The sequence below is a fragment of the Zalophus californianus genome, chromosome 2 (genome assembly GCF_009762305.2).
Source record: "Zalophus californianus isolate mZalCal1 chromosome 2, mZalCal1.pri.v2, whole genome shotgun sequence".
NCBI lineage: Eukaryota > Metazoa > Chordata > Mammalia > Carnivora > Otariidae > Zalophus > Zalophus californianus.
Genome location: NC_045596.1, coordinates 66982580 through 66997367, shown reverse-complemented (window position 1 = coordinate 66997367; position 14788 = coordinate 66982580). Strand labels below are relative to the sequence as shown.

The following is a 14788-nucleotide window of genomic DNA, read 5'->3' as shown; positions in this document are numbered from 1 at the left end:
GAGTTTTCATCTCTCTACTTACATTACCCATCTGTTTTTGGATGTTGCCTACTTTTTCCACTAAAAACCCTTAGCAAATTAAGCACAGCTGTTTTAAATTCTTGGTCTGATTAGTTCAAACATCCCTGCCATACCCATCTGATTCTGATGCTGGATTTGTCTCTTCAAATGGTATTTTTGGGGACATCTGGGTGGCTCAGTCAGTTAAGCCTCCGACTCTTGATTTCCGCTCAGGTCATGATCTCAGGTGTGTGAGATTGAGCCCTGCATTGGGCTCCGTCTGCCCCAGGGAATGAAGCCTACTTAAGATTCTCTCTTTCCTCTGACCCTCACCATACCCTCTAAAACAGTAACAACAAGAAAACAAATTGTTTTTGTTTTTAGTTTGTTTGCTTTTTCATTATGCTTTGTAGGTTTTTTTTTGGTTGAAAGCCAGACATGATGTATCAGGTAAACAGGAAATGAGGAAATTAGGCTTTTAGTGTAAGGTTTTATGCTAATCCAGGTAGGTTTGCTATAGTTGTGTAGACTTCAGTTTCCTCTTTTCCTTGTTTTTATTCTTCCCTGTTGTACTGTCTCCTGAGAATACTTTAAGAGTGTATCCTATCACTCTCAAATTCCACTATTATGACACTGGAGCCCCATTTGATGTAAAGGATTTGGGAAGTATTGTATAATCTTATGATTCTAAATCTGTTCATACTTACCCTGAGTCCCTGGGCTGTGACCTTCAGAAGTGTTTCTTAGAGTTTTTTTTCCCTCCTCTTACGTGACACAAGAAGGCTACAGGGGGCTAGAATGGTCTAACTGCTCTTGCCCCAGGCTGGATGAGGCTCTGGTAATGTGGTTGGTTTTCCTTAGAGGGCAGGCCTTTGTCATGGAAGATGACCCAGGTGTATTTCAAAATAGTTACTTTCCCTTCCCCTGTCCTGCCTGAAACACAGAGGATCCTGATCTCAATCCTGAGAACTTGATGGGGTTCCTGGGGATAAATCCTAGGGAGTACAGAGCCTCCCCTAAGAGTGGGCCCTCAGGGGGTTTTAACTGTCAAGCTAGTTTACACTCAGCCTCCAGTAACTTGTCAAAGTTACCATTTCACTGTTCCTATCAGTTACTGCTCCAGTAGCTTCTGCTCCCAGTAAGCTCGCTCAACTATGAGTCTGTCTTTCCAGTTTTTGCAGTAGTTTGCCCTGTGACCTCAATTCTCTGGTAGAAATAAGAAAAGCCATCGATTTCCGGCCTATTCAGCGTTTTTCTTATCGTGAGGATGGAGTAATGACTTCCAGGCCCTTCACACATCGGAGCGGAAACTGGAAGTTTCCTGCAAACTTGTTTTTAGTTCTTTCCCGATTTTCTCTATCAAGCTGGCCTGAAATAACCCTCTCTGAGGAACCTTCCCAGACCTGTCTCTAAGAAATGAAAAGCTCCTTCCTGTGCGCTCCAGTGCTTGGCGCAACTGCAAGTATCCCCCATGCTGGCTACTGGCTCTGTGACCGAATGGCTAGAGAACAGGCAACATGGCACAGCTTTGCAGTTCTAGCACATGGTATAAATCAATGTCCAGTGAAATGAAAGGAAAAATGAACAAAACACTGTTCGCTAATTAAAAACAAAGTACTACTTTTATTTGGCTCACTTCTCCATTTATTAGAATTACCACGTTTGGAGAGGCACGAAGCACTTTTAACGTTTTACACGACTACAAAGTTATCACAAATCCCAAACCTTTTAGCCACGGATACTTCCCTTACTCCGTTTAAAGAAAAAGCTTTCAGAACATTTGAGTTAGCTTGAGACACAGAGACCCTGAATATATGGGAACTACATATTTTTAAATGCTTGCGCTTCCTGTTCTAACAATGTCTTCTTTAAATGGAATCCAGCATAAAAGGGATTGAAATACATAAGGTCAGATGCAAATGCTTTGGAGAGACCATGAAATTAATCTGTACAACATCGTAAAAGCTGTTGTGTGCACAGAGCCCTGCAAGCATTCACTGAGCCATCTGCGCTTCCATGGCTTGTGCTGTCCATTCTGGCGCTGTCTGACTAATCTTCTCCAACAGGTTATTCACTTGGAAACAAAGGGACTGGATCTGTTTGTCCCACGTCGGCAGGGCTTCCCGTGCTACACAAAAGAACAAGGTACACAGTTGAACATTACTCCATATATTCACAGCAAGTGTGAGTTAAAAGATAAACACAGTAGTATTAATTTTCAAAAATCTATTCCAAAAATCTTGGCTAATAAAATTAAGCTAATTCAGGAAAGTACCCAAATTACTGGCACAAAGCACAAAACCAAAAACCATATCCACACAGATCCATGTTATTATTCATGAAAATAAAACCAACCAAAGTACCTCAATCACAAAAACCACCACAATAAAAGCCTCACTGAACCGATCTCATCACCAGTTTCTTGATTCATAAGACACTGCCACCTACTGGAGAAAGCAAATCTCTTTATATAGGCAAGGCTGTCTCTACTGGACTCTCAGGAGTAAGTATTTTAATGTTTAAACAAAAAAACAAAAAAAACTCAACATGAAAACACCAGGATTTGCTCTGCACCAGCACTATGCAATTAGAAATGATAAACCTGAGGGAATATCCCATTCGAAACAGCACCCAAATTTACAAAAATGGGCATAGAAAAGAAAAACTAAAATAAAACAATTTTAAGAAAGGACATAAAATAATCTGAGTAGACACAAATGAGTCCCAGATGGAAAGATGCAATATCATAAAAAAAAGTCCTTCCCTGTTAATATATAAATTTTTACAAAATTACAAAGATAATCCCCCCTTCCTCTGTTTTGCTTTCTAAACAGGACGAAATTATTAAAGTTAATATGGAAGAATTGATGTTTGAGAATAGGCAAGATGATTTTGAAAATTAAGAACAGTGGCAACACTGTAGTATATCTCTACCGCAGGATAAAGTACCGCTTCCATACCATGACATGAATGGAACCAGAAAGCACTACGTTAAGTGAGAGAGGTCAAAGGTCACATAGTGCATGACTGCATTTCCATGAAGTATCCAGAATAGGTAAGTCCTAAAAAAATTCAGACAGTGGCTGCCAGGGGCTGGGAGAAGGAGGGATGAGGAGCAATTGCTTAATAGGCAGAAGATTTCCTTTTGGGAAGCTGAAAATGTTTTGCAACTAGGTAGAGTTAGTGGTTGCACAACACTGTGAACCTACTAAAGGCCACTGAATTGCTCACTTTAAAGTGGTTCATGTTATGTGAATTTCAACTCAATAAAAACATAGCAGTGGAGGGGTAGGAGATGCTTTTCCAACAGCAAAATTTACTATAAATTTGTTTATTATCATATTGTTGCAGATCAGTGGAACTAAACAGATTACAGAAAGAGATCCAAACATGTATGTGGAACCTAATATTTGTCAAAGATCAGAAAGTATGTTTTACTTAATAAATAGTACTTGCAAATTAGCGATCCATTCTTAAAAAAAAGATAAACTAGACCATACCTTAAAATTATACACAAAAATGAACTGTAGACAGATTATATTTCTAAACATAAATAAAAATATTAGAAGAAATTTTAGAAAAATATTAGTTTTACCACAAAGTGAATGAGACTTTTTTTTTTTTTTTACAGATTTATTTATTTATTTGACAGAGAGAGACACAGCAAAGAGAGGGAACACAAGCAGGGGGAGCAGGAGAGTGAAAAGCAGGCTTCCCGTGGAGCAGGGAGCCCGATGCGGGGCTCGATCCCAGGACCCTGGGATCATGACCTGAGCCAAAGGCAGACGCTTAACACCTGAGCCACCCAGGCGCCCTGAATGAGACCTTTTAAATCAATACAGGAAACTAAAAAGCCATAAAATTAAAAACTGACATATTTGGCTGCGTAAGAATTTTAAAATGTGTTTATGGTATGCATTGCCTTACTTCAGAGACACAACTGACATGATTTAATAATTTGGTTTTTATTTGTTTTGTTTGCTTGCCTTATGAAAAGATCACAATCATTCTGGCTGTACTATGGCAACTGGACCAGAAAGGAGCAACTGCGGACGTGAGGGGGGAAAAGCCCAGAAGGTGGGGGAGGTTTCAGAATAGGCTGGTGACAGTAAGAAATGAAGACAAGTATACGGGTTCCAGATGCACCTAGGAGATAAAACTGAAAGGATTCTGGGCAGCAAAGAAGAGGGGCCAAGGATAAGGAATTCTGGAGAAAGTGAACAATGCAGCTTTTGGCTGGCTGGCTGGCTAGCAGGTTGTGGAAGGGAGACAAGGAGGGAAGATAATGAATTCAGTTTGGGATATGTTCATTCTGAGATGCTCAACAAACAAACAGGTGGAAAACTGTAGTCACTTAACACCACTGGGTCTAATTCTCAGAAGAGAATTATACCCTAGAAAGGCAAATATAAGCATTGTCCACACAGAGATGGCAACGGCAATCAATGGGAACAGATGGGATTACCAAGGGGAACAGTAGAGTGAGGAGGAAAAGGCCTGGAGTTAGCCCTAAGCAATATTGGTATTAAAAGGCACCACAGAATCTACAAAGATGACTGGAAAAATCGCTGGAAAAGGAGGAGGGAAAGCAGGAGAATGGGGTGAAAGAGATGAAGGAATCAAGACGGTGTGGATGGTGGGGATAGTTCAAAAAGTCGTAAAGGATCAATGCTACTCAATATGCTGAAAAGTCAAAATGAGGCCTGAAAGATAAAAAGATCTTTGTTAAAATGGGAGAGACCCAAGTATGTTTAAATATTGATGGAAAGAAGCCAACAGAGCAAGAAAGAATGAAAACAGACAAAATAACTGCTAATTTCAAGTTCCTAAAAAATTGTTAAGAGGGAGGGACACCAGTCAGAGAAGGAATCCAAAGCACAAGGAGACCTGGAAAGGGAGACAGAAACCACCTCCAGTATAACACAAAGGAAGAAAAAGATAATCACATGATATTTAAAATTCAGACGTTTTATAAATCTGATCAAGAAGTTAATTTAATTTCAAACTGATATTTTTTTCTGTGAAACAGGAAACAAGGTTTGCTGCTGAGTGAAGGAGGAGAAAAATCTGAGATTTAAGAAAAATGAAATCTGAAATACCCACTGCAGAGTAGGAAAAAAGGGTGGATTAGAGAAATGTGTCAATAATCCCAGGTACTGGGGCGCCTGGGTGGCTCGCCATTAAGCATCTGCCTTCGGCTCAGGTCATGATCCCAGGGTCCTGGGATCGAGCCCCACATCGGGCTCCCTGTTCCACAGGAAGCCTGCTTCTCCCTCTCCACTCCCCCTGCTTGTGTTCCCTCTATTGCTGTCCCTCTCTCTGTCAAATAAATAAATAAAAATCTTACAAAAAAAAGAATCCCAGGTACTGTTGAGAGCCCATGACCTTGAATTTGCAGTGGTTATCAATCTGTCTGGTGTTCTGACTCTCCTCCAACATTAGTTAGCTACCCAAGTACAGGAATGAAAAGATGGAGAATGGTGTTCATTACAGGTGAAGCTTTCCTGGACAGCCGGAACAAAAAGTTAACAAGCAAGGCATCTAGGGCACCTGGAAACAGTAATGAAAATAATGATCAGGGTGCCTGGGTGGCTCAGTCAGTTGAGTGAACAACTCTTGGTTTCAGGTCAGGTCATGATCTAAGGGTCCTGGGACTGAGCCCTGCGTTGGGCTCTGCACTCAGTGTGGAGTCTGCTGGAGACTCTCCTCCTCTCTCCCTTTGCTCCTTCCGGCTCACACACTCTCTCTCTCTCTAAAATAAAATTAATAAAATCTTACAAAAAAAATAAAGATACAATGAATCATGGATGCCAACCTGGATAGAAGAGTGAAGACAAAAAAGGGCTGGGCTGCCTGGAAAAAAGGTTAACATTAATGGACCGGAGGCTCGAAAGTAGTCAGGGGAGGAGCTGAGTGGAACTTAACTGACACAGACAGCTAAAAGGCCAAAGGTTATGGTGAGAGTATTTCAAATTCAAATCTTACAAGTAGCATGGTTCCAGGTACAGCAAGGTCCAGGGTGGAAATGAGGTATGAATAGGGGCTGAGGAGGATAGGCTTGACGAGAGTCAAGAGATAGACTTTATCTGTCTGCCTCCATGAGTTTAACGCGCTGCTGAAGAAGAAATCCACTGGCATCTCTACATGCCTGATACATTGTATGTGGTGTCTGATGAGTAAGTGAATGACTGGCATAACGATTCCAGTTTCTAATTTTTCCACAGCATAAAAAATGCTTCATTAAGTAGATCCATGAATGTAAGTTCATAAAAATTATTTTAAATTATTTCTTTGGGAAATAAGTTCATTCCAGTAGTAATATACTGGGTCAAAGGAAATTGTTCAACATGTCCTAATCATAAATATACAAGAGTTTCCTGCCATCTCATTATGATAGAAATAAGCCAAACCTCTTACTTTCAAAATGAACTATTCCATCAATCTGATCAATAAATCCATTCATACGTCCTTCTGTTATCATTTGTGATGCTATTTTTCTGCCTGTGAAAAAAAAAAATCCAAAGAAACAATAAACTCTCACAAACTTTAATCATACCTAACAGTTACTCACATATAAGAGAACTGAAATCTCTTGGTTTAGCTACCCACACACTTTCTGTATTGTTCATCCCCATTCACCACAAGATTATTCTTGTAAATCTGCCTATTTTATCCCCCAGTTCTTTCTGGGTATAATTGATTATTTTAATATATCGTGGGATCTGTTTTACTTGTGAGATTTTGGACAAGAACCTAGCACTCTTACCAATTTCTTCCTCTGCTTAAAATCAAACTAACAATTTTTCTTCTGAGATCCACACCTCAAAAAAACCTAAACAAACTGGTTTTTCTTTTTATTTCATTTAAATTTACAGTGTTTATCACCTAAAAAATTCTTTAAGAAAATAATATTTTTGAAGAAAGTAGTATTTTGAAGGAGGAATGATGTTCAAATTTAAAAGGGCATTAAAAAGGGGTGGCTTGGCTGCCTCAGCTGGTAGAGCCTGGGACTCTTGATTTTGGTGTTGTGAGTTCGAGCCCCACGCTGGTGTAGAGATTACTTAAAAAAATAAAATCTTTTTAAGCACTCGTGCGTGAGGCGAGCACAGCCGAGTCGAGACCAGAGGCCGAACTCGGGATCTGACAAGATGGCCGGCTGCCCCCGCAGGATTATCAAGGAAACCCAGCGTTTGCTGGCAGAACCAGTTCCTGGCATTAAAGCAGGCAACGCCCGTTATTTTCATGTGGTCATTGCTGGCCCCCAGGATTCCCCCATTGAGGGAGGGACTTTTAAGCTTGAACTATTCCTACCAGAAGAATACCCAATGGCAGCCCTAAAGTACGTTTCATGACCAAAATTTATCATCCTAATGTAGACAAGTTGGGAAGAATATGTTTAGATATTTTGAAAGATAAGTGGTCCCCAGCACTGCAGATCCGCACAGTTCTGCTATCGATCCAGGCTTTGTTAAGTGCTCCCAATCCAGATGATCCATTAGCAAATGATGTAGCGGAGCAGTGGAAGACCAACGAAGCCCAAGCCATAGAAACAGCTAGAGCATGGACTAGGCTATATGCCATGAATAATATTTAAAATCGATCTGATCATCAAGTTCTCCTGTTCTCCTGTTCTGCCAAGACTTCTTCCTTTTTTGTTTGCATTTAATGGACACAGTCTTAGAAACATTACAGAATAAAAGCCCAGACATCTTCAGTCCTTTGGTGATTAAATGCACATTAGCAAACCTATGTCTTGTCCTGATTCACTGTTGTAAAGCATGAGCAGAGGCTAGAAGTACCATCTGGATTGTTGTGAAACGTTTAAAAGCAGTGGCCCTTCTCTGCTTTTATTCATTTCCCCATCATGGTTTGAGTATAAAGCACTGTGAATGAAGGTAGTTGTCAGGGTTAGCTTCAGGGGTGTGGGTGTTTTTCTTTATACTTTTTTTGAGGGGAGAGGTAGTTTTATTTTAATTTTTTGGGCTCCTTTCCCCCCTTTTATGGTGATCTAATGCATTGGTTAAAAGGCAGCTAACCAGTTCTTTAGAATATGCTCTCTAGCCAAGTCTAACTTTATTTAGACGCTGTAGATGGACAAGCTTGATTGTCTGAACCAAAATGGGAACATTAAACAAACATCACAGCCCTCACTAATACCATTGTGACTTGCTGTCAAGTGTAGAATCCTTCCTTCAAGAAAAAGCTTGTGACCATTTTGTATGGCTTGTCTGGAAACTTCTGTAAATCTTATGTTTTAGTAAAATATTTTTTGTTATTCTAAAAAAAAAAATCTTTTTTAAAAATTTAAATAAATAGATAAGTGAAAATTAAAAGAATTCTAGGGGCGCCTGGGTGGCTCAGTCATTAAGTGCCTGCCTTCAGCTCAGGTCATGATCCAGGGTCCTGGGATCGAGCCCTGCATCGGCTCCCTGCTCGGCGGGAAGCCTGCTTCTCCCTCTCCCACTGCTTGTGTTCCCTCTCTCGCTGTGTCTCTCTGTCAAATAAATAAATAAAATCTTTAAAAAAAAAATTAAAAGGATTCTAGGGGCGCCTGGGTGCTCAGTTTGGTTAAGCGACTGCCTTCGGCTCAGGTCATGATCCTGGAGTCCAGGATCGAGTCCGCCATCAGGCTCCCTGCTCGTAGGGGAGTCTGCTTCTCCCTCTGACCTTCCCCCCTCTCCTGTACTCTCTCTCTCTCATTCTCTCTCTCAAATAAATAAATAAAATCTTAAAAAAAAAATTAAAAGGATTCTAAAGACAATTAAAGAGAGGGGCGCCTGGGTGTCTCAGTCGGTTAAGCATCTACCTTTGGCTCAGGTCATGATCTTGGGGTCCTGGGATCGAGTGAGCCTGCTTCTCCGCTCACTCTCCCTCAGTGCTCTCCCTCTATTTCTCTCTCTCTCAGATAAATAAATAAAATCTTCAAAAAAAATAAAGACATTAAAGGGAACCAAAAGATCCTCTACCTAGCTCCTAAAGACATGTTTCATGTTTACTATGTGTAAGCAAACTGGCTTTTGACTTGGTCGTTTTAGTAATTCTGACCATCTTCACAATAAATCCTAAGCAGACTGTATTATATTGTTAAATATATATTCATTTCCCTAGTCTCAGTCTAAAAAGAAAGTATCTTTTGATGGGAACTTAAGCTTTGGTTCCCAAATTGTTCCATTCCTGTACTGTGTATTGAATGTGTACAAGTAAGGAACTATGTTAGGAAATTCTAAATTAAATTTCACCAACAGATAAAAGGGGATGTGACCCATTACTACATGACTTTAAGGTATGCAAGTTAGGTAAAAAGTAAGTTGATTGCTTATTTTTACTCTTATCTAAAATTAAGAGAATGTTTTTTAAATGACAGCTGAAATACCCCCTAAAGACTACTGGTACTTTGTTGGTATTTGTACAGAGCCAACCAAACCCTTATCATGACTAAAAATGAAATTAATTTCATACTAACTCAGTCAAGTTAAGATAAATCAAGCATAAAAATTACCACAGAATAGCCTAGAGAATTACCACAGTTATTCTTTCAAACAGATGAAATATTTAACCTTTGAGTCAACGAGAACAGAAAAAGAAGTAAGGCATGTATCAAAATCTCAAATTCATCAGAAGTCAGAAAACACTATGAAGTGGATTTAAACAGACACTAAGCAAAGATTCTCACAAAACAGGTATCATAACCTGGAACACCTCACTTTATCATAAAATATAGTTTAAGACTTAAAAAGCAAAGATCTAAGACAATTCCATCACTGTACTACTGTTAACATTAAAATAATTTATTTCCATTTTCCTGAGGCTTTTGTGTATTTTATTGCAGTTGCCAATATTTATCAATTACATATTTTCTCACTACATCAATAGTCTCTTAACTTCTTTTTTATATATTGGAACAAGAAAATACCTTAGCTGCAGGGATCTCTAAAAGAGCTCCAAGTTCTTCAAAGGTAATATTATTATATAATTTGCTTGCAGACAACAAATTGTGTTCAATAACAGCTCTGTCCAAGATGCTAGAACCTTAAATAAATATAAATAAGACAGTTATAAGCTTGAAACTTGTTTTACACGTTTTTCTAAAAAAGATTTATTATTTGAGAGAGTGAGTGAGTGGGAGGGAGGGGCAGAGGAAGAATGAGAGAGAATCTCAGCCGACTCCATGCTGAGCGGAGCCTCACATGGGGCTCAATCTCATAACCCTGATCGATCACGAATGATCCAAAACCAAGAGTCAGACGCTCAACCGACTGCGCCACCGAGGCGCCCACTTTTAAAAGACTCCTTGTTTTTTCTAAAAATTTCTACACATGTAACAACCCCATAATCATTTTCTTTATTCCTTTTACCAAATTGTAAAAGTAAGGAAAATGCGGGCGCCTGGGTGGCTCAGTTGGTTAAGCGACTGCCTTCGCTCAGGTCATGATCCTGGGAGTCCTGGGATCGAGTCCCCGCATCGGGCTCCCTGCTCAGCAGGGAGGTCTGCTTCTCCCTCTGACCCTCTTCCCTCTCGTGCTCTCTCTCTCTCATTCTCTCTCTCTCAAATAAACAAATAAAATCTTAAAAAAAAAAAAGTAAGGAAAATGCCTTATTTGGTAGAGTTTGAATAATATACAACTAAATACAAATAACATATTTAGAAAGTAAGTGATTGGCAAGTAGCTACTAACAGGCTGAATGGATTTAACCTGTTAGGTTTTGGGGTTCTGTTCCTTAGGGTAGCTATCAGATTCATTAACTTTACTCTTCTTGTGCTATTAGCCCAAACTTTTATTAGCAAGAAGCAGCAAAACTACCATGCAACCTGTTCTGCAAACTTGACAAAGTCAATACATATACAGCTCAGTAGAAATACCTCTCTCCTTTTGGGCATTCCATAAGCACCTTACTGTGAGGCAAAGATGAGAAATGTCTAGAAGGGTAGGGCCAGCTAACCACGGGAGATCAGTATAGCATCCTCCCTTAAGTGAGGTGACATTAAGGCCTGACGAAGTGCTGGACATAAGGCCCCATTTGAGGTAGTCTGACTGCTAGGGGCTCACCCAATTCTTTCTTTTTTTTAATTTCCAGTTTCATGGAGATATAATAGACAGAGTATTGTTGTTGTTTTTAATTTCAATGATTTTTTCTTTCTTTTTTTTTTAGATTTTATTTGTATTTATTGAGAGAGAGAGAATGAGAGATAGAGAGCACGAGAGGGAAGAGGGTCAGAGGGAGAAGCAGACTCCCTGCTGAGCAGGGAGCCCGATGCAGGACTCGATCCCAGGCCTCCAGGATCATGACCTGAGCCGAAGGCAGTCGCTTAACCCAACTGAGCCACCCAGGCGCCCCTCCATGATTTTTTCAAGTTTTCACTGAAATTCCAGTTACTTAACATACAGTGTTACATTTTTAATTTAGGTATAGAATCTAGTGATTCATCACTTATATCCACTTATATCCAACACCCAGTGCTCATCACAAGTGCCTTCCTTAATACCCATCACCCATTTAACCAATCCCCCTGACCCTCCCCTCTAGTAACTTTGTTTGTTCTCTATAGTTAACAGTCTGTTTTCTGGTTCGCCTCCTTTTCTGCTTATTTTCATCTGTTTTGTTTCTTAAATTTCACATATGAGTGAAATCATATAGTATTTTTCTTTCTCTGACTTATTTCACTTAGCATTATACATTCTAGCTCCATCCATGTCGTTGCACATGCAAGATTTCATTCTTTTTTATGGCTGAATAATATTCCGGTGTGTGTGTGTGTGTGTGTGTGTGTGTGTGTGTGTGTGTGTACACACACACATACCTTTTCTTTATCCATTCATCAGTCGATGGACACTGGGGCTCTTTCCATGATTTGGCTATTGTTGACAATGCTGCTACAACTATCAAGGTACACATTATCTCTTTGAATCAGTATTTTTGTATCCTTTGGTAAATACCTAGAAGGGCAAATGCTATATCGTAGGTTAATTCTATTTTTAACTTTTTGAGGAACCTCCATACTGTTTTCTAGAGTGGCTGCACTAGCTTGCATTCCCACCAACAGTGTAAGAGGGTTCCCCTTTCTCTGCATCCTCACCAACACCTACTGTTCCCTGTGTTGTTAATTTTAGCCATTCTGACAGGTGTGAGGTGATATCTCCTTGTAGTTTTGATCTGTATTGCCCTGATGATGAGTGATGTTGAGCATCTTTTCATGTGTCTGTCAGCCATCTGTACGTCTTCTTTGGAAAAATGTCTATTCATGTCTTCTGCCCATTTTTTAACTGAACTGTTGTTTTTTGGGTGCTGAATTTTAGAAGTTCTTTATATATTTGATTAACACTTTATCAGACATCACATATATATTGTATTAGTTTAAGATCTACAACATAATGATTTGATATACGTATACATTGTAAAATGATTACCACAATAAGTCTAATATCCATCACCTCACATAGTTAAAAGTTTTTTTTTCTTGTGGTGAGAACTTTAAGATCTACTCTCTTAGCAACTTTCAAATATAAAAACCTAAATCAATGGGAAAATAGGAAGACTTAATATTGCTAAGATGGCAATAGTCTCCAAGTTGATCTATGGACTAAGGGTAATCCCTATCAAAATTCCAGCTTTTTTTTTTTTTTTTAAAGATTTTATTTATTTGAGAGAGAGAGAGAGCACAAGCCAGGGGGAGAGGCCGAGTGAGAAGGAGACTCCTGGCTGAGCAGGGAGCCTGACACAGGGCTCAATCCCAGGACCCTGGGACCATGATACGAGCCAAAGGCAAATGCCCAACCAACTGAGCCACCCAGGTGCCACTCCAGCTGGATTCTTGGCAGAAACTGACAAACTGATTTTAAAATTCATTCTACTGGGACTCTGAGGAGCCAAAACAATCTTGAGGGGGAAAAAAAAGTTGGAGGACTCACACATCCCAATTTCAAAACTTGCTATAAAGATAGAGCAACCAAGACAGTGTGGTAACTGGCATAAGAACAGGAATATAAAATAATGGAATAGAACTGAGACTCCAGAAATAAACTCTCACATTTATGGTCAACTGATTATCAACAAGGGTACCAAGATAATTCAATGGGGAACTTACAGTCTCTTCAACAAATGGTGATAGGACAATTGGATATCCGCATGCAAAGAATAGAAGTGGACCTTTATCTTACACCATATACAAAAAAATGAACTCAAAATGAATCAAATGTCTACATGTAAGAGCTACAATTATAAAACTTACAGAAGAAAACAGAGCAAATCTTCATGATCTTGGATTAGGCAATGGTTTCTTAGATATGACACTGAAAGTAGAGGCAACAAAAAGGAGAAACACTGGACTTAATCAAAATTAAAAACTTAAATGTTTCAAAGGATACCATCAAAAAAGTGAAGAAACAACACACAAAATGGGAGAAAATATTTGCAAATCATCTGATAATGATCAGGTCTAGAATATAAGAATTCCTGCAATTCAGTAATAAAAAGACAAATAACCCAATTTAAAAACCGAAAAGGATCTGAACAGACTTCTCTTTAAAGATATACAGATAGCCAGTAAGTACATGAAAAGCTGTTCAGGGAAATGCAAATCAAAATGATGAGATACCTCTTCACACATGCTAAGATGTCTAAATCAGAAAGATCATAAACGTGACAGCAAATATGGAGAAATTAGAACCTGCACACACAGCTGGCAGGAGTGTAAAAAGGAGCAGCTGCTTTTGAAAACAGTCTGGCAACTTTCCAAAAGACTAAACAGAATTATCATATGTACCAGTCATTCCACTCCTAGGTAAATACCCAGAAGAATTAAAAACCTGTGTTCATACAAAAATTTTTACATGGAAGGTGGCAGAGGAATAGGAGACCGTAATTTCGTCTGGTCCCAGGAATTCAGCTACATAGCTATCAAATCATTCTGACCAACTGTGAACTCAACCAGAGGTCTAAGAAAAGACTAGCTGCAACTCTACGAATAGAAAAGCGAACACTTTCTGCAAGGCAGGACGTGCGGAGAAGTGAATCCGAGGTGATATTCGGGAAGATAGATCGTGGGGGGAGGGTGCCTCCGTCAGCCGCCACCAGCAAGTGATAGAGCCGCGGAGCACAAAATCAGAACTATTAGAAGTCTGCTCCAAAGCCAAAGAAACATTGAAAAAGAAAGCCAAAACAGGTGGCATCACAATTCTGGACTTCAAGCTGTATTACAAAGCTGTAATCATCAAGACAGTATGGTATTGGCATAAAAACAGACACACAGATCAATAGAACAGAACAGAGAACCCAGAAAAGGACCCTCAACTCTATGGTCAACTAATCTTCGACAAAGCAGGAAAGAATGTCCAGTGGAAAAAAAGACAGTCTCTTCTTCAACAAACGGTATTGGGAAAATTGGAGAGCCACATGCAGAAGACTGAAATTGGACCATTTCCTTATACCACACATAAAAATAGACTCAAAGTGGATGAAAGACCTAAATGTGAGACAGGAGTCCATCACAATCCTTGAGGAGAACACAGGCAGCGACCTCTTTGACCTCAGCCACAGAAACTTCTTCCTAGGAACATCGCCAAAGGCAAGGGAAGCAAGGACAAAAATGAACTATTGGGACTTCATCAAGATAAAAAGAAAGAAACAGTCAACAAAAGCAAAAGACAACCAACAGAATGGGAGAAGATATTTGCAAATGACATATCAGATAAAGGGCTAGTATCCAAAATCTACAGAGAACTTATCAAACTCAACACCCAAAGACCAAATGATCTAGTCAAGAAATGGGCAGAAGACATGAACAGACATT

The 14788-nt window shown here is 39.5% G+C and overlaps 1 protein-coding gene and 1 pseudogene across 1 annotated transcript in view; one reads left to right on the top strand and one right to left on the bottom strand.

Moving 5' to 3' along the window:
* Positions 1–1598: 1598 nt before the first annotated feature.
* COPS4 (COP9 signalosome subunit 4) overlaps positions 1599–14788 on the bottom strand; it is a 40483-nt gene continuing 27293 nt past the window's right edge. The window contains exons 8-11 of the mRNA XM_035726332.1: positions 9914–10029; positions 9523–9532; positions 6418–6501; positions 1599–2128 (exon numbers count right to left, since the gene is read on the bottom strand). Coding sequence (XP_035582225.1) covers positions 1995–2128; positions 6418–6501; positions 9523–9532; positions 9914–10029 — 344 coding nt within the window. The 3' untranslated portion in view covers positions 1599–1994. The remainder of the gene's footprint in view (positions 2129–6417; positions 6502–9522; positions 9533–9913; positions 10030–14788) is intronic.
* Positions 7134–7833, top strand: LOC118356705 (annotated as a pseudogene).